The sequence below is a fragment of the Calypte anna genome, chromosome 4A (genome assembly GCF_003957555.1).
Source record: "Calypte anna isolate BGI_N300 chromosome 4A, bCalAnn1_v1.p, whole genome shotgun sequence".
Lineage (NCBI taxonomy): Eukaryota > Metazoa > Chordata > Aves > Apodiformes > Trochilidae > Calypte > Calypte anna.
In genome coordinates, this window is record NC_044248.1 from 3,850,595 (window position 1) to 3,869,407 (window position 18,813).

General features: G+C 42.8%; 1 protein-coding gene across 1 annotated transcript in view; it reads left to right on the forward strand.

Annotated features, from left to right (window-relative positions):
• The window catches only part of EVC2 (EvC ciliary complex subunit 2), a 76,512-nt gene that overhangs the window by 8,414 nt on the left and 49,285 nt on the right, over positions 1–18,813 (forward strand). The window contains exons 3-9 of the mRNA XM_030450265.1: positions 2,563–2,723; positions 3,217–3,282; positions 7,073–7,259; positions 9,492–9,601; positions 10,572–10,634; positions 15,340–15,474; positions 16,376–16,527. Coding sequence (XP_030306125.1) covers positions 2,563–2,723; positions 3,217–3,282; positions 7,073–7,259; positions 9,492–9,601; positions 10,572–10,634; positions 15,340–15,474; positions 16,376–16,527 — 874 coding nt within the window. The remainder of the gene's footprint in view (positions 1–2,562; positions 2,724–3,216; positions 3,283–7,072; positions 7,260–9,491; positions 9,602–10,571; positions 10,635–15,339; positions 15,475–16,375; positions 16,528–18,813) is intronic.

The following is an 18,813-nucleotide window of genomic DNA, read 5'->3' on the forward strand; positions in this document are numbered from 1 at the left end:
AAAATCTACCCCACAAAAAGTAATGAGAGGGAAAATTGCTGCATAAGTGGCAGGGGAAAATAGGGTTTTATAGAACAGCCTAAATGGGTGGAAATTAATAGGAAGGATGGGGAGAAACCTGGAGAAAGGCAGTGGCTCATGTTGCTGTATGCACATGCATCCCACTAACTTAATCTATTTAAACAAAACCTTCCAGTGGGTGCTGGGAAGATACAAGAGACTTTGCAGGAGGCTTCTCAGCTCCTCATTCTCTTAGGAGCATCATCAACATGGAAGGAACCTGCAGAATCCCCAGGCTCCAATTCCCAGTCCTGGGAATGCCAAATGTGATCTTGGGATTGTCAGTAATGCCACAGCACAACTTGCCAACAGACTCATGTGTGTAATTAGTAATCCAGAGATGTATTCAGAGTCAGGGGACATGAGCAGTTAATTCCATTACTTACTGTGGACTTGATACTCTCCAGAGGGGAGTATCAGGATTTGCTGTCACCCAAAACGTGCAGTTAAACGTCCTGCTGGAGGTGCCATGCTGCACAGGGGACAAGAAGAGAAGGTATTTGATGGAGAAGTCACCCTCATCTTTTTTTAACTGATTTCCCTCATCCAAAATACAGAAGGAAATGATCTGCTAAACTAGAAGCACTTCCCAGGCAGTGGCTGCCCAACCCAGCTCATACCTGTTGCTGGTTGGACTTCTGACTCTTAGAAAGCTTTACATAAAAAAAAATATCTTTAATCTTCCATTAAAGAAGGTCCATGCCAAGGGTTTCTGCTGTGAAGTGCATCTCCAGTAACCTGGCAAGAAAACTAAAAGGAGAACTGGTGTTCCACCTCCAGAGAATTGGGGCAGCAAGGGCATCAATGGGTAGGAGAAACAGCAGATATAAAATAAATCTTTTTCACTGTTTGGATGGACCCATACAAAACTCAGAAGGTGCCAGAACAGGGGTTTAGAGCCATGGGAGGTGGGATGGAGTGTGATATTTGGGTTTGCCATGGCCAAGTGGGCTCCTGGCAGGGTCTGAACTGTACTTGGGGTGATCCTGAGGGATTTGGGCTGTTGCTTAGTCCTGAGACAGAAATATGCCATGCATGACTACCCTGAAAGAATTCTAACCCCAGAGATATGCAGACATTTGGTGTTGTAATTCTACATATTACTGTGGGCACCAAGTTTACCTTGTTATTTTCACACTCTGAGTCTTTTGCCTTGTTTAACAGTGGTTCAGGTATTTAAGTGAAACTTAGAGAAGTGAATGAAAGCTGACCATAAAATAGAAGCAACTAATTTTCCTGGCCCATATATCACTAATTTTGCCCAATGTAAGCCAAATAAAAAGCTTTTATTCCAGTGTGAGAAGGCAGTGAAGCTCCCCAAGGTGCTACAAGCAGCCAGGCTGCATCTCATTCATTAATAGAAATCTTTTCAGTGATTTATGTGCATCAATGCTTCAAGGCCCTTTGTAGGACCTCTTTTTAAGGGTCAGACTCTGAATGCTCAGTGAATTTCTTCTCTGTTTACAGCTACCAGTATTTCTCTATATTATCCTTTCAGCAAACCAGAGTCTTTTCAGAAAAATGCTCTTTCTCCCATTAATGAGATTTTAGTATTCTCAGCTCTTCACAGTTTGTTAACATGTAATAGGATTTCTTTATGAAGACCAGAGAAATGGAATTTGCCAAAAATCTTTGCTTTTCACTGAGAGGTTTTTCATCTGAATACATATTGCTAATTATTAAAAGAGATTGAAAATTAAGTTTTAAATGAGAACTATTATGCAAAGGGTAAAAAGAGTTCTTTAAACGTAGCCAACTATTTTTTTGAAACTTTTATGACTTTCCATTTAGTGGCTTTGCCTTTTGACAGTTTGGTAGATTAAATGATTGATTTCTAGTATAAACTCCTTTTAGTGGTGTTACAGGTGCTTTTAGTGATACGTTATGATTTCAAAACTCTTCTTGGCATTTTGTCTGATAACAGGGACTCATCTTTCAGAAAAATACAGGAGTGGAATGGGCTAGAATTGACATTGCTAATTACAAAGTTGAGGAGCAGCTGATTTGATTCAAACCAGTTAATTCAGCTGAAGTGTGACTGAGCCCCTTCCTCAGCTGAGAAGTATTTAGTTCTGAGTATGTTTGGCACTGTTAATGATTAATTAGCAGAATTTATCTTTGAAACAGAACACCCTTGGTACTCGTGGAGAGTGCCTCAGTTATTTACTCTTTGCTGAATATTTCTCTGTGCTGAAAATACCAGCAGTTGCTTTAAGGCTGAAACCTCTTAGTTCATGCATTAGATGCTTTATATTTAAATGGGAAGTTTTCTCTGGGGTAAGAAAAAGGGTTTTATTCCAACTACTGCCAGTTTTTTTAAGGCAAATCCCATCTCTGTTTGCTGCCTGGCTTTATGTCTCTTTCTTATATTGATTTTAAGTGCTTTGAGGGAGAGGATGCTGGGTGTTCACAGAGCCCTGGGTGCCACAAGCCCCATCCACCCCAAATGCAGGATGCAGCTTTAGCTCAAATGGAGTTTTTTTTCTTAATTTTGGTTTTCAGCAGTGCCCTTACCTCTGATTGTTCAAGCCAATGAAGCCCCCCAGCAACTCTTGACTTCTGCAGCCTCAGGAACCCAGTGGAGCCATTCCCTGTTTGCTTTGGTCCCCTCCTGGACCAAGAAGATTTTGTTTAAACGAGAAACTTCTGGGAAGCACCAACTGGTCAGTTTGCCACTTTTATTTGTAAGGATTGCAGCAATTACATCTAATCTTAACTCACTGTTAATGTTAATTACTACCTAATTAATATCTTTATATATCTCAGGTGATTACAGTCACTTGAGATGGCTTCAGCAACACTTAGCTGGCTGTGGGGCTTCCCAAGAATTGTGATAGATCCAGCTGTGTGCTTGCTGTGTAAATTCTGATGGACAAATTAATAAGGAAATGTGTCTATAATTTGATGAATTCTGTGGGTGGCCCATTTTGCTAGGGGGTTGGGGTATCTAAAAGATTAATAGAACAATTCAAGTGCTAGTAATTACGTGGGGGAATAAATTCATACAGTTTGGACTAGAAGGGTGGAATTAAAATAAAGCTCTGAAATTTGAGGGCAATTAATACCTCTAATTTTTTTTTATATTGTTTACATAAATAAGTTTTGTAAATGATGATATTTTCATCCCCTGTGTGGACTTTTCCCCTTCCTCCACAGCCTGAAGATGCACTCAATATGTCAGCGTCCTCTGGATTTGGAATAACCCTTCAGAAATGTGGTGCTGTAAGTTCTGTTTTTATATTTGTCTTGTTAATTTGATAGGAGTTTTATACCCCAGTGTCCTTTAAAAAATGGGGACAGAATTGTTCCCAGGATAAATATTTGGGAGAATTTCTGGAGTGATGTTAAGACAGTTGTAAGAGGCACAGATTTTCAAGGTTGATTCCAAACTGATTTTTTTTTTACATTTGTCCTGTTAATTTTATTTTTACTTTATGTAGCAAAGGTTGATAGATAGACCTAGACAGTTATTTTTCGTTTTTACTCCCCTGCTTTATTTTTCTGTGTTGTTTATTTTTTCCACTGTATGAAACAAGTCTGATTTTTTATAATTAGACACAGTTTCTCTAACCTGTCCCTTGGAGAGTGGAAGCACATACAACTTTGTGATAAGTCTGAATTCAGACACTGAAATGCTACATTTGACACCGTCTCCCACAGCATCCTCCTGAAAAAGCTGTCAGCCCACAGCTTGGACAGGAGCACCCTGTGCTGGGTTAGGAACTGGCTGGAGGGCCGGGCCCAGAGAGTGGTGCTGAACGGGGCTGCATCAAAATGGCGGCCGGTCACTAGTGGTGTCCCCCAGGGATCAGTGTTGGGCCCAGTGCTGTTCAATATCTTCATTGATGATTTAGATGAGGGGATTGAGTCCATCATCAGCAAATTCTCAGATGACACTAAGCTGGGGGGGAGTGTGGATCAGCTGGAAGGCAGGAGGGCTCTGCAGAGGGACCTGGACAGACTGGAGAGTTGGGCTGATCCCAAGGGGATGAGTTTCAACACGGCCAAGTGCCGGGTCCTGCACTTTGGCCACAACAACCCCATGGGGAGCTCCAGGCTGGGCACAGAGTGGCAGAAAGGGAGCTGGGAGTCTGGATTGCCAGGAAGCTGAAGAGGAGCCAGCAGTGTGCCCAGGTGGCCAAGAAGGCCAATGGCATCCTGGGCTGGCTCAGGAACAGCGTGGCCAGCAGGTCCAGGGAAGGGATTCTGCCCCTGTGCTCAGCCCTGGGGAGGCCACAGCTTGAGTCCTGTGTCCAGTTCTGGGCCCCTCAGGAAGTTCAGGAAGGAGATTGAGGTGCTGGAGCAGGTGCAGAGAAGAGCAAGGAGGCTGTGAAGGGATGCAGCACAAGTCCTGTGAGGAGAGGCTGAGGGAGCTGGGGGTGTTGAGGCTGGAGAAGAGGAGGCTCAGGGGAGACCTCATCACTCTCTCCAACTCCCTGAAAGGAGGTTGGAGCCAGGGGGGGGGTTGGGCTCTTTTCCCAGGCAACTCATGCAGGACAAGAGGGCAGGGTCTCAAGTTGTGCCAGGGGAGGTTTAGGTTGGAGATGAGAAAGAATTTCTTTCTGGAGAGGGTGATCAGCCATTGGAATGGGCTGCCCAGGGAAGTAGTGGATTCTCCGTGTCTGGAGATCTTTCCAAAGAGCCTGGATGTGGCACTGAGTGCCATGGGCTGGGAACTGCAGCGGGAGTGGATCAAGGGTTGGACTTGATGATCTCTGAGGTCCCTTCCAAGCCAGTCGATTCTATGATTCTATGATACGAGGGTAGAGAATTAAGCAACAGAAGAGGTGACATTATAACCTTCACCAGATCATTAGCATAGTGAGGAATGAATATGCATAACATCTCCTGGCATTAATTACCTATAATGCTGGTATTGAAATAGCTGCACATCAGAATTAACAAGGCTGAACAGTCAGCATTTCTGGCTTAAGGAAAAGATAACACTCCATCTTCTGCTTTTCTGGATGTATATTCCCAGTTTAAAAATTGGGAATAAATATCAGAGCTTCTCAGAAAGAGAATTTCAGACAGTTAGATGTTATTTTTTTCCTGCTGCTCACAGCACAGCCTCACAGAGGGTCATTAAAAACTGTGAAGTCCTGCTGACCAAACTCAGAAGATCAAAGGGAGTCTTTTGTAGGAGCTTGGATTATCAGCAAATAATTTTGCAGTGCTGTTAGTTGTAAATTACTGAAAGCTGTGATTGTGTGTGCTATCTCCCACCTTCCAATGCAATTCACATTTTATTTTCCCTTTCTTTACCTTCTCATCTACTTCAACCCTAATTCATCTGAACAGATGCTTTCTTCCTAAGAGACAGACTGGCCATATGGTACTCTTTAGCTGTTTAAATGGGAAAAAGAGGGAATTTTGCCCATTTTCCTCCTCCCTACCACGAGTGGCTCCTCAGAGCATGAAGATGGCATATGTTTGCTTCTTGGAGGGAGGATTTTCCTAACACCCTGTGCAGAAATACTTCAATATTTTTTAAATTTTACCTCTGCTTCCAGCACCCAATCCCTTCTTTCTTTCCAGAAATAAATTGGCTCCTTTAAGAGCTTCATTCCATAGCATGAGATGAACTTTTCCATGCTGGTACTTCATACTGACAGCAGAGGTGAAGTGCATCTTTAAATTTGACTCAGGCTTTTAACCCATTTTAATACATAAATAATACAGTGACAACTCGTGCAGTTTCAACCTTGAATCTTTCAAGTTATGGTGTTTGTTTGGTCTGTTTTGGTGACTAGGTCTGGGTCTCTGTGGTTTTGGATTTTCGTTATTTGGCTTTGAGGCTTTTTTTTCCTTTTTGGAAAAAGGAAAGGAAAGGAAAAAGGAAAGGAAAGGGGAAAAAAAAGGAAAGGGGAAAGGAAAGGAGAAAGGAAAGGGAAGGAGAAAGGAAAGGGGAAAGGAAAGGGGAAAGGAAAGAAAAGGGGAAAGGAAAGGGGAAAGGAAAAAGGAAAGGGAAGGGGAAAGGAAAGGGAAATGGGGAAAGGAAAAAGGAAAGGAAAGGAAAAATCATGTTGACTGCAGCATTGACTGCATCATACATGAAGGGGCTGCAGGAAAGCTGGAGAGGGACTTTTTACAAGTGTGTGGAGTGATGGGAAAAGGGGGAATGGTTTTAAGCTGGAAGAGGGAAGATATAGGTTAAACATTAGGAAGAATTCTTTAGTGGGAGGGCGCTGAGCCCCTGGCCCAGGTTGCCCAAGGAAGCTGTGGCTGCCCCATCCCTGGCAGTGTCCAAGTCCAGGTTGGATGGGGCTTGGAGCAACCTGGGCTGGTGGGAGGTGTCCCTGCCCATGCAGATATTTTGGAATGAGGTTGATCTTTAAGGTCCCTTCCAACCCAAACTGTTCTATGTTTCTATGAAAATGCCAAGAAACCTAAATCCAAAATGGTGCCCTATCAACATCTTCTTGGTTCTAGGGTTCATTCAGGGCTGCCATGTGGGGTTTGTGAACCAAAGGATCTGGGCTGGTACCTGTGGAGGAGAAGCAGCAAAGGTGGTAGTGGTGTGGCAGAAGGAACTGGGATGGGGATGAGGGTTGGGACACAGCCAAGAGATGGGAAAGGTGGGGAATGTGAGACAGATCTGGGGCAGAGAGGCTACAGAAAAGCTGGGAAGAGGCATTTTTCAAGGGCAGGGTGTGATAGGACAAGGGGGGATGGTTTTAAGCTGGAAGAGGGGAGATTTAGGTCAGACATTAGGAAGAAATTCTTCACTGTGAGGGTGCTGAGCCCCTGGCCCAGGTTGCCCAAGGAAGCTGTGGCTGCCCCATCCCTGGCAGTGTCCAAGTCCAGGTTGGATGGGGCTTGGAGCAACCTGGGCTGGTGGGAGGTGTCCCTGCCCATGCAGGGGGTTGGGACTGGATGAGATTTAAGGTCCCTTCCAACCCAACCCATTCTGTGATTCTACAATGAGCTTTATTTAGCAATCAAGGCTCTGAATTTTGATGGGAAGATGCACATACACCTTGCCCAATTAATATTCTTTTTCTGTTTTCAGGTGGATGTTGAACATGACCCTCAAACTGCATACATTACCCTGCTGATTAATAACACCAATACACTGCTCTCAGCAAACATTACAGATCTTATCCTCCTGGACAATATCACTGGTCTAGATGTTCAGAAAAACAGTGGTAACAGGACCACAGATGGTTTACAGATTTACAGGAAAAGATTCTTGCAAGGTAAGAAAATCTGCAGGGAATTCTCTCTGCTTCCACACATGGAAGAGCATCTGTTGAAAAGACAACATTTATTTCTTTATTTCGTCTTGATAATTTAAATTATGAATTTTCACGGGTGAAGAAAATCTGTGAAAGGTTTTGTGCTGCAGTTTATGTTTCTGTTAACTCAGATTTTGACTCTTACATTGGAGCTCCCAGGCACAGAAGTTGCCATCAAAATGAAACAGAATCTTTCATGGGGGGGAATGTTTCTGGGGGGGAGTGTGGATCAGCTGGAAGGCAGGAGGGCTCTGCAGAGGGACCTGGACAGACTGGAGAGTTGGGCTGATCCCAACGGGATGAGGTTCAACACGGCCAAGTGCCGGGTCCTGCACTTTGGCCACAACAACCCCATGGGGAGCTCCAGGCTGGGCACAGAGTGGCAGAAAGGGACCTGGGAGTCTGGATTGCCAGGAAGCTGAAGAGGAGCCAGCAGTGTGCCCAGGTGGCCAAGAAGGCCAATGGCATCCTGGGCTGGCTCAGGAACAGCGTGGCCAGCAGGTCCAGGGAAGGGATTCTGCCCCTGTGCTCAGCCCTGGGGAGGCCACAGCTTGAGTCCTGTGTCCAGTTCTGGGCCCCTCAGGAAGTTCAGGAAGGAGATTGAGGTGCTGGAGCAGGTGCAGAGAAGAGCAAGGAGGCTGTGAAGGGATGCAGCACAAGTCCTGTGAGGAAGGGCTGAGGGAGCTGGGGGTGTTGAGGCTGGAGAAGAGGAGGCTCAGGGGAGACCTCATCACTCTCTGCAACTCCCTGAAAGGAGGTTGGAGCCAGGGGGGGGTTGGGCTCTTTTCCCAGGCAACTCTCAGCAAGACAAGAGGGCAGGGTCTCAAGTTGTGCCAGGGGAGGTTTAGGTTGGAGATGAGAAAGAATTTCTTTCTGGAGAGGGTGATCAGGCATTGGAATGGGCTGCCCAGGGAAGTAGTGGATTCTCCGTGTCTGGAGATCTTTCCAAAGAGCCTGGATGTGGCACTGAGTGCCATGGGCTGGGAACTGCAGCGGGAGTGGATCAAGGGTTGGACTTGATGATCTCTGAGGTCCCTTCCAACCCAGCCAATTCTAGGATTCTAGGATTCTACAGTAGTGTATGTTTATTTGGGATACCTTTAAAAGCTGCTGCATGTGCCATTTTAGTCCTTCTTGAGCCAAACAAGCAGATTTGTTTGCTGAGGAGTTGAGGTTGGAGTTTCAAAAGACTGTGGGTGCTGGCAACATTATTCATTAGAAATCAGGCAGTTCTTCTCATATCTGTTCATAAACTGAGAAAATTACAAAATCAAAGCAAGTACTATGGAGATTCAGTCTTGGAGTTAGCCTGGTCCTTTGGAAGCAATTGGATCTCTGCACATTCTCCCCAAAAATCACATTTCTTCATTGTGAAGTATGAAGAAATCTCCCTTTTTCTAAAGAAAAAGGGAAGGAAAAAGGGAAAGAAAAAGAAAAGGAAAAAAGAGAGAAAAGGAAAGGAAAAGGGAAAGGGGAAAAGGAAAAAGGAAAGGGGAAAAGGAAAGGAAAAAGGAAAAGAAAAAGGAAAAAGGAAAAGAAAAAGGAAAAAGGAAAAGAAAAAGGAAAAAGGAAAAGAAAAAGGAAAAAGGAAAAGAAAAAGGAAAGGAAAAAGGAAAGGAAAAAAAAAAAAAAAGGAAAGGAAAAAGGAGAGGAAAAAGAAAAGGAAATTAAAAAGGAAAGGGTAAAAGGAAAGGGAAAAGAAAAGGAAAGGGAAGAAGGAAAAAAGAAAGGAAACAAAAAAAAGGAAAGGAAAAAGGAAAGGGAAGAAGGAAAAAGGGAAGGAAACAAAAAAAGAAAAGGTAAGGAAAAAAGAAAAGGAAAGGAAAAAGGAAAAGAAACAAAAAAAGAAAGGAAAGGAAAAAGAAAAGAAACCGGAAAGGAAAAAGGAAAGGAAAAAGGAGACGAAAAAGAAAAGGAAATTAAAAAGGAAAAAGGAAAGGAAAAATATGAATAAGAGAAATGAGATATTTGCAGAATCTGTCAGTGCAGCTGAGCACAAGAGGGTGCTGAGCTTTTCAGAGATTCACACCCATTCTTGTGTTAAAAAAAAACCCAAACTCAGAACTGTGTTGAGTTGTGTTCCAGCCAGTGTAGCTGCTGTCCTGTTTAAGGAAATGCAAATAAAATTAATTAGAGGCCATGACTGCATGGGTAGACACTTAATCTACACACTTGGGGTTTTTTCTCTGCCAGGGGGAGAGTATTTTGCTATCAACTACTCTGCACTTCTTGACACAACCGAAATGTGGGATGGCAGGGTGCTGGCACTGCCTGTGAAGCTGACTTTCAAGAGTTCATCCCAGGTACTTCCTTTGCAACTCTATTTTGCTCTTCATCAGTTTGGGAAGAAGTTTCCAAGGTGGTTTTGTCTGCCCAAGCCATGAGATGTAATGACATGAGGTCCTGATCTCTTCAATGGTTTACAATGAATTTATAAATCCACGAGTTATCCCTGCTAAGTTAGAAAATCCTGGACTTAAATGAAGTATTGTTGGGTGTTCTGTACCTTTTCTTCCTGCTTTTTGTGTCTATTTTTCTATCATATGGAAATAATGGTATTCCAGGGATTTTTGTGTGTATTCCTGTAGTCTGTGAGAGATTAAAAGTTTTGCCACCTCTTTATTGAAAAATAATTTATTTTAACCAAAAATCAAGCTGGAGCAAAGGAATTTCTTGCTCATAGTGAAGACATTTCTTAGCATGAGAGTTGTGAAGCTCTGAAAGAGATTTTTTCATAGAAACTGAGAAACCTCCATCCTTGGGGATTTTGGGGTTGTACCAGGCTCCAAGACTTTCCTAAGGATGGTTTGTTATTTTTCCTGTGGTTTTCCCAAGTGCAGGTAACCAGACCTATAGATGTCTTTCCATTCCAGCTTCTGTCTCTCCCTTGTTATGGAGGAAAAACTGTTCAGTGTGTGTGAAAGTGATGGGGGGAGAGAGTAAGACTTAAAAAACCCAGGGAATTATGAGACTAGAGCCATAGCCACTGACTTTGCTTCCTGTTCTCTGTATTTTCAGTCAGCTCAGATTGTAAAGCCACAAAAAATAGAATTCTGTGGGCACTGGATTTTGCCTCTCTGTGATTAGGAAGGGAGTGTTTCCAGCTGTCAGTGGATGTACTCTGCATTTTCTTATCAGATTTCTTTCAGCTTTAAGCTTCATGAGAAATATAACTTCCAAGGGGAAGCTTTTCTAGAGAGCCTGGGCTGCTTGCCAGTGAGTTCTGGCTCATTTTAAAAAAATACATGGAATATTTTTTTCTCTCTCTCACAGAACACAACACATCTCATATCCCTGACAGCATCCTTCACCATAACTGAAGAAGAAAAGACTGAGGTAAATTCTGGGATTTTTGAATTCTATTGACTCTGCTTGAACTTCTGGACAATCTAAACTGGATTTATGGATTTAGGGACCTACATCTTGTAACTCAGCTGTTGGCTGTTAATCATACACAAGTTCTGCCTTCTGATTTTAAGAGAAATAAACAGGGGGTCTCTTTTATCTCAAGCAGCAATACTTAGTATGGAAAATCCACATTATATTCCTAGCCATGTTTTTTTTCATTGGAAGAGTTGTCCAGACACAGAGAACTGTGGTGAGGAATATGTTCACCTGCTCCTGGGCAAAGGCACCATGAGAAAGATTTATTTTCTTTTCCAAAAGGGTGGAATTATCCTTCATCTATTGAGAAAATGTTTCTGTATAATGCTGATAAAAAAGAAAAAAAACAACCAGCTGTGTGAGAAGCCTGAGAAATGAAACTGCAGTAAGAGAAGCACAGTTTATGTTTGCCTTTAGGTTTTTTTAGCATTTTTTTAGCATTTTAGGTTTTTTTGTTTTATTTTTTTAGTCTTTTTAGGTTTTTTTATGTTTTAGTTTTTTATGTTTTCCCAATATGACTCCCTCTTCTTGGCTTCTGAATTAACGTGGCTTCAGAGAGGCCAAATAGACCTTCGAACTACATGAATTGCAGAAAACAGTTTTATTCTTCTAGATCCCAGCATGCTCAAGGTTAGATAATTTATTAGAGAACTTGCACTGCAATCCATCACTTTCCTTGCTAGAATAAGTTCTGTAATTCCTTCACTAAAGCTCTTTTTTCTCCCCCAGCCCCTCATTACCTTGCCAGACTGCTGTGCTGCCAGGGGTCTTTTTTTAATGAACTTGTGACTTGATTAACAAACCCACTGTGATTATTTTTGTTCAGACAGAAGGTAATGGTTTGCTTCACCCCAAAACATTTTTTCCATGGTTCCATCATTTAAAATTTCAAGTTTTTGTGTATGGGGCTTGCCTGAAGAGGTCATGAGGACTGAACTACCATGGATCTGTCCCATGAGTTCCTTTTCACCCTTAAAAATTAAGTTTGTTTGGAGGTTGGACACAGGGGTCTCTAATTCCAGTGTTCTCTATTGCCCTATTAGAAGTGTTTTAATCCAGACTTGGCTTTCTCATAATTGAGGATCAATTCTGTAATATTTAATATTCTATTAAAAGGAAAGCCAGAATTAAACTTGATTTAAAGTAAAATTATGCATGAACTAGAGAACTTGTTCTTGGGTAAAGATCTAATAAAAGGTTTAGGCACTTCTATAGCTAAGAATTGTTCTTGCAATTACATCAAATGTATTTTTTGGAAACTCTTGGTCTTTATAAGGCATCCAGTAGCTGACTGGGTTAGGAAAATATCTTCAGGTTTTCTGTAGAGTTCAATGAGAATTGATGGTGATGTCCAAGTGAGCTCCATGGGTCTCAGTCAGTGAAAATTCCTGGAACCTATTTTTATACTTAAAACCTTTATAGTTGGTGGTGGTTTGGGGTTTTTTCCAACTTGAGCTGGATAGTTAGACCTCAACGTGTTCTTTGGATCTATTTTATAGCCAGGTAAAATTGGCCCAGCTGCATTTGAATTTACTAAATGAACATGTTCTTTAATTAAAATGTGTGGTAAAGGTGTGTGGGGAATGCTGTTAATTTGGGGGAAATAAAGCTGAGAAATTATGGAACACATCATGTTTCACATTTGCCTTTGGGCTGTGGCCAAACATAAGGTGTTCCAGAATGTAATCAGTTTGTACAAGGAAATTATGAATCAGCTGGAAAAGGTGCCATGAAGTTAATTTCATGCCTATCTTTAGCTGTCCAAAATGCTCTCAATCTCAGATCTTATTTATTAAAAATCACTGTATAAACCTGCTGGTGGGTGTGGTGAAGCCAACACAGATGTGTGAGTAAAGTGGGTACAAAGTGTTGACTTTGGGGACAGAAAAGAATAAATTCCATAATTCCATAGTCAGGGCTCTGCTGTGCCTAAGTTGATCCCATCACTTGTCCCATGGTTTCCTTGCACACTTGGCTGCTTTGCTCTTTGAAATTTTCCAAATCCATTAGAGTTTCTCTTCTTCCCTGCTGGAAGAAAGTTATTGTTTGCCTGTGACAAGGTCATTTTGTGGGTTATGATAATTTTGGGATTATGATAATTTTGGGTTTATGATAAATGTTGGGGTTATGATCAATTTTGGGGTTATGATAAATGGGTGTTGCTCCTGTTCCTTGGAAGCAGAGGGACCAAAGGCAGAGCCTTGGTGTGGCAGAGCTCGAGAAGAACCCTGGGTCCCTCTTGGCCACTGGAGGGTCTGGGGACAGCAAATTGATTTCAGAAAAATTGCATTTTTTCCAACTCATACCCAGCTGTCTGTTGGCTCTTTTCAAAGGATATGGGCTTTTAATCTCTAGTAAAGACTGATCAGTGAGAGGAGTTACTTAATATTTATGTAGTTGTCTTTCAAGAGGAAGATATTCTGATGGGAAGTGGCATGGAGCTGGGGGGCAATGCAGGGTCAGAGGAGGAGAGAGCTGGTGGTGATGCTGCTGGAGATGTGCTGGGGGTTTGTAGTTGTTCACAGTTTAGGGGAACATGGCAGAAATAATTGGACCAAGTAGTAGTTAGGGCAACCAGGCTGGTGAAGGGACTCGAGCACAGACCCTATGAGGAAGGGCTGAGGGAGCTGGGGGTGTTGAGGCTGGAGAAGAGGAGGCTCAGGGGAGACCTCATCACTCTCTCCAACTCCCTGAAAGGAGGTTGGAGCCAGGGGGGGGTTGGGCTCTTTTCCCAGGCAACTCTCAGCAAGACAAGAGGGCAGGGTCTCAAGTTGTGCCAGGGGAGGTTTAGGTTGGAGATGAGAAAGAATTTCTTTCTGGAGAGGGTGATCAGGCATTGGAATGGGCTGCCCAGGGAAGTAGTGGATTCTCCGTGTCTGGAGATATTTCCAAAGAGCCTGGATGTGGCACTGAGTGCCATGGGCTGGGAACTGCAGCGGGAGTGGATCAAGGGTTGGACTTGATGATCTCTGAGGTCCCTTCCAACCCAGCCAGTTCTAGGATTCTGTGATTCTATGTAGGAAGCTACACAAAGTACAAATGTTCAGGCACTGAGTAGGTAGTTACACAGGGAACTGGGAAATTCATGTGTTGCTCCTCTTTTCTTGTTCCCATTTCAAAAGTTTAAAGATATTGAAAAGGATTTGAAGGAAGTCAGCACATGGCTGGCTTACTCAGATGAATGTTTAGTCCTAAAGCATTTTAGTGAACCTCAAAGTGCTTCAGTGGTTTCATTATCTTAGACTGAGGACATTAAAACAAACAAACACCCTACAAAATGAAAACAAAACCAAAAAACCCCAAAACAACAACAACAACAACAAACCCAAACAAACAAACAAGAAAAAACCCAAAAAAACCCCCAAAACCAAACCCAGCATCCCTCTGTCAGTCAGGGGAGTTGGTGATGCTGTATTTACAATGTTCTGAAATAAAGCTTGGATCTTCCTCCTGGAGCTGTGGAAGTGCCAAGGATGATTGCCTTGCCTGTGGTAATGTCTTCATGATCTCCTTGATACTGAAATAAGGAAAAAATGTTGAAATCAGGGGGTGTTGAGCATCACCAGCAACTCAAAGGAGTCAGCCTGTGGAGGACCAGTCAGATGGGAAGGATTTCCTTCCAGTTAGAGGCAGATTTTCAGGATACAAAACCATACCAGGGAGAGGAAAAAACAGGCAGTGAAAGGATAAAATTCTGCTCTTTAATTGGAATAAATCCTTTTGAACTTGTGGACCCCACTTGATTATCCCTTCCTGTGCAGAATTGATGATGACTCCATGCAATCCTCTCAGGTTTCTGCTCCAGGAGGTGACCAAACCTTGTTAATTATTTACAAGTATTTTGTAGCCCCAGCAAAGTGAGTAATTTGTGGTGAAACATTATAGGAATAGCTGTGCTATGGTTTTCAGCCAAACAGAGAACTAAACCAACACTGATTTAACTTTTTTGCTCCGTGGAGTGTGAAGTAAAAATTATTTTTTAATGCATTAATATTTAAAATTTCAATTAAGAGCTAAAATGGAAGGTCTGCAAACTCAAGAGCTGGCTCAGAGTTCTGGTGCTTCAGCTGTTCTTGGGGTGGTTTTGTCAGCTCTCAGGTACATATTTATTCTGAACTCATATTGAGGCTTTTTCTCTGTGATTAGGGACCCAGTTTTATTGAATCAAGAAATAGCCATTAATTAAAGGTACCCAACATCCATGCAACAGCAAATGCCATGGATTTTAATGAGATTTAGGAGAGTTTGGGTTCACTGGAAAAAAAAACTTAAATTCTGGAAACCCAAAAGTCACATCACCTCAAATTCAGTCTTTGGGAATTCTGTTTCTTGGTGTTACAAAGGAATTTTGAAATGTCAGGTTGGAAGGGACCTAAAGGATCATCTGGTCCAACCCTTCTAATATTATTGTTTATCTGAGATGTCTCTTTGGAGCAGGTGACTAAAATGAGCCATGCTGACTTGAAAATCTATGGAAAATAAGAGAATTGTTTGCAAAACATTAATAAAAATGTATTACTCATAACTTAATAATGAGACAGTGTGAAGTTGTATGAAAAATAGTTTTCTCTGTTGCTTGCAATTAGGATCTTTGAGCCTGTTCTTTCTATACACACGTTTAAAATGTAGTTTTAATAATGTGCTCTTTTGATTCCAGGTTTTGTACAGCCATGCCATCCATGCCTCTGGGTTCTTCATTGCTTTTTTTGTTTCCCTGGTATTGACATGTGCTGTTTTTTTCATTTTTTACCAAACCCAACTCTTCAAATGGAATTTCCACAGTAAAAACCAGGTAAGTCCTACTGTCTGCAAGGGTACTTTTATCAACTTTTTCACTGATCACATCTGATGAGATAACTTCCTAACTAATACAGCTTGGCTAAAGAGTTTTTGAAGATAAATAAAAAGCCACCAAGTGATGGATGGGATTAACAGATAATGTCACAACCTCTAATTCTTAACACAGCTTTAGAGTGGAGTGTACAACTGATAATTTAATCTTTAGAACTGCTGCCAGTACCTGGATGCTGGATTCAGACTGGAAAATTATCCTCTGGCTATTTGTTTTCATATTCATCCCATTTTCCTGGAATTGCCCATGGAGCAGACCCCTCAGCTTGAGCCCAGCAGACTTTGGTCCCAGTTGTATTTCTGATTATCAGGAACAGGGATTTGAATTGAGGTCTCTCAGTTCCTTGTACCTTAATCTCTGGGATGATTAACCAAATCAGCTGGTTTTGGGAAAGGAGCATTTTCAGTGTTCTTTTTCCAAACTGTGCTAATCTGGAGAAAATGTTTCAGTACATATTAGGCCATAGAAAGAAAATAAAATATCTGATATATATTCAATCAGAATATGTGACTATTTAGCTTCCTAGGAGGTTTTTACAAGCCTGCTGAAGTCAATGTAGAGTCTTCTGTCTTCTTCTTTCAATTTTTCATTTGTATTCAGCATGAGATATATGCAAAAACTTCAGCCTGAAACCCAAGCAGAGTATTTGATTTTAGATATGTATCTGAATTGCCCAATCTCTTTATTTATTATTTATTAGCAACTGTACAGTTTGATGCAAAGTAGGAACCTTCTCACGCAGCTACTTGCAATAAAATTAGATCAGATTCTCAGTGTAAGTTTTTTTTGTTGTTGTAATCTGGTGCTCACTTTTAATTATTATTGTTTTTAATATTTTTAGGAGGTACAGCCTGAGCTCAGTCAATATCACAAACTGGAGCACTCTCAGCTTAATTCAGGAGATTTCTTCAGCGAGGATATCATTATGAATGATCAAATCATCGATATCCTGTCCTTTGAAGACTCTGGCAACATGCTTCAGGCTTTAGAAGAGTAAGAATTCACCACTATTAAATTGTATTTCTTACATTTATCCTAACCTGGTATATATTCATTATATATAGATATATATATCTATCTGTATATATCTATATATGTAGATATATATGTATCTACCCATTGATTTTTCTTCATAGTATCTGTTCACACATGTCTGCACTACCTTGGGTATTAAATAGCCGTCTGGGGCTACTGAAAATTGCCATACTTCATATCCCTTTACCTATAAAAGTCACAGGTCCATCTTGACATCCAAATTTCCCAATCCAGATGAACATTTAGTTATGATTCCCTGCAGAAGGGAAAGGGAAATATCTCTGTACAGATAAGTTCTCAATTCTCCTGTTGCTGACCACATTCTGCTCCCAGAAGGGTGGCATTAATTCTAGAAAAGAGGGGCCATGGACTCCAGCATTGCTGTTTATCCATGAATTTTATAAACACCTGGATGAGAGGCTGAGGAGGGACATCTGGTGCCAGAAGGATGCCAGGAGCTCTGGGCAGAGCAGGGGACAGACACCTCGTGATGCTCTTCAAAGGCCATCAGGGCTGGCTGACAGACAAGCCATGGTTGAAGGTCACCTGCTCTTCAGCTGAGTTTGATAAAAAGGGAGGACAGAAAGGATTTTCCTTGTTCCCTGTTCCCATTAGCCCCTGACAAGGCAGGTTTCTGGCAGTATTATTGGAATGTGCAACAGGCAAAAAGTTGCAGGACCATGGGAGCAATTTCCTCTCTTAGAGGGGAACTAAAAGGTTTCTTGTGCTTTTCCTAGCTGGTTGGGATACCCACCTCTGCAAAATGGACATTGTTCCTTGCTTTTATAGCTATATAGCAACTCAGGTTTTGGCAAGTTTTACCCTGAACATCATAATGCACCCTTTGGGTGGGATTTTTTTTATAACAGGATTATTTCTCAACCCACAGAGCAGGATTCATTTCTTAGTGTGAGTGTGTGTCCAGGGGCTGAAGTTTTATAATATCCTTATGCAGTTAACACAAATGGCTCTCCTGCTTTTTTTCCTCACAGTTTTTATTTTCTCTGCCTCTAAGAGAGTGGAGTGTTTCCTAATCCCTCTTTATATTATCCCAGTTCTTCTCTTGAGGTCTTTAAACAGACCTTGTAATGCTTTTACTTTTAGGAGGTGATACACAGCTGTACTTACCCTAAATGATCAGGTGATCCGACTGGTGGATGAGGGGAAGGCTGTGGATGTGGTCTACCTGGACTTCAGCAAAGCCTTTGACACCGTCTCCCACAGCATCCTCCTGAAAAAGCTGTCAGCCCACAGCTTGGACAGGAGCACCCTGTGCTGGGTTAGGAACTGGCTGGAGGGCCGGGCCCAGAGAGTGGTGCTGAACGGGGCTGCATCAAAATGGCGGCCGGTCACTAGTGGTGTCCCCCAGGGATCAGTGTTGGGCCCAGTGCTGTTTAATATCTTCACTGATGATTTAGATGAGGGGATTGAGTCCATCATCAGCAAGTTTGCAGATGACACTAAGCTGGGGGGGAGTGTGGATCAGCTGGAAGGCAGGAGGGCTCTGCAGAGGGACCTGGACAGACTGGAGAGTTGGGCTGATCCCAACGGGATGAGGTTCAACACGGCCAAGTGCCGGGTCCTGCACTTTGGCCACAACAACCCCATGGGGAGCTCCAGGCTGGGCACAGAGTGGCAGAAAGGGACCTGGGAGTCTGGATTGCCAGGAAGCTGAAGAGGAGCCAGCAGTGTGCCCAGGTGGCCAAGAAGGCCAATGGCATCCTGGCCTGGCTCAGGAAGAGCGTGGCCAGCAGGTCCAGGGAAGGGATTCTGCCCCTGTGCTCAGCCCTGGGGAGGCCACAGCTTGAGTCCTGTGTCCAGTTCTGGGCCCCTCAGCTGAGGAAGGAGATTGAGGTGCTGGAGCAGGTCCAGAGAAGAGCAAGGAGGCTGTGAAGGGATCCAGCAGAATTGCTGTGAGGAAAGGCTGAGGGAGCTGGGGGTGTTGAGGCTGGAGAAGAGGAGGCTCAGGGGAGACCTCATCACTCTCTGCAACTCCCTGAAAGGAGGTTGGAGCCAGGGGGGTTTGGGCTCTTTTCCCAGGCAACTCTCAGCAAGACAAGAGGGCAGGGTCTCAAGTTGTGCCAGGGGAGGTTTAGGTTGGAGATTAGAAAGAATTTCTTTCTGGAGAGGGTGATCAGGCATTGGAATGGGCTGCCCAGGGAAGTAGTGGATTCTCCGTGTCTGGAGATCTTTCCAAAGAGCCTGGATGTGGCACTGAGTGCCATGGGCTGGCTTGATCCAGCG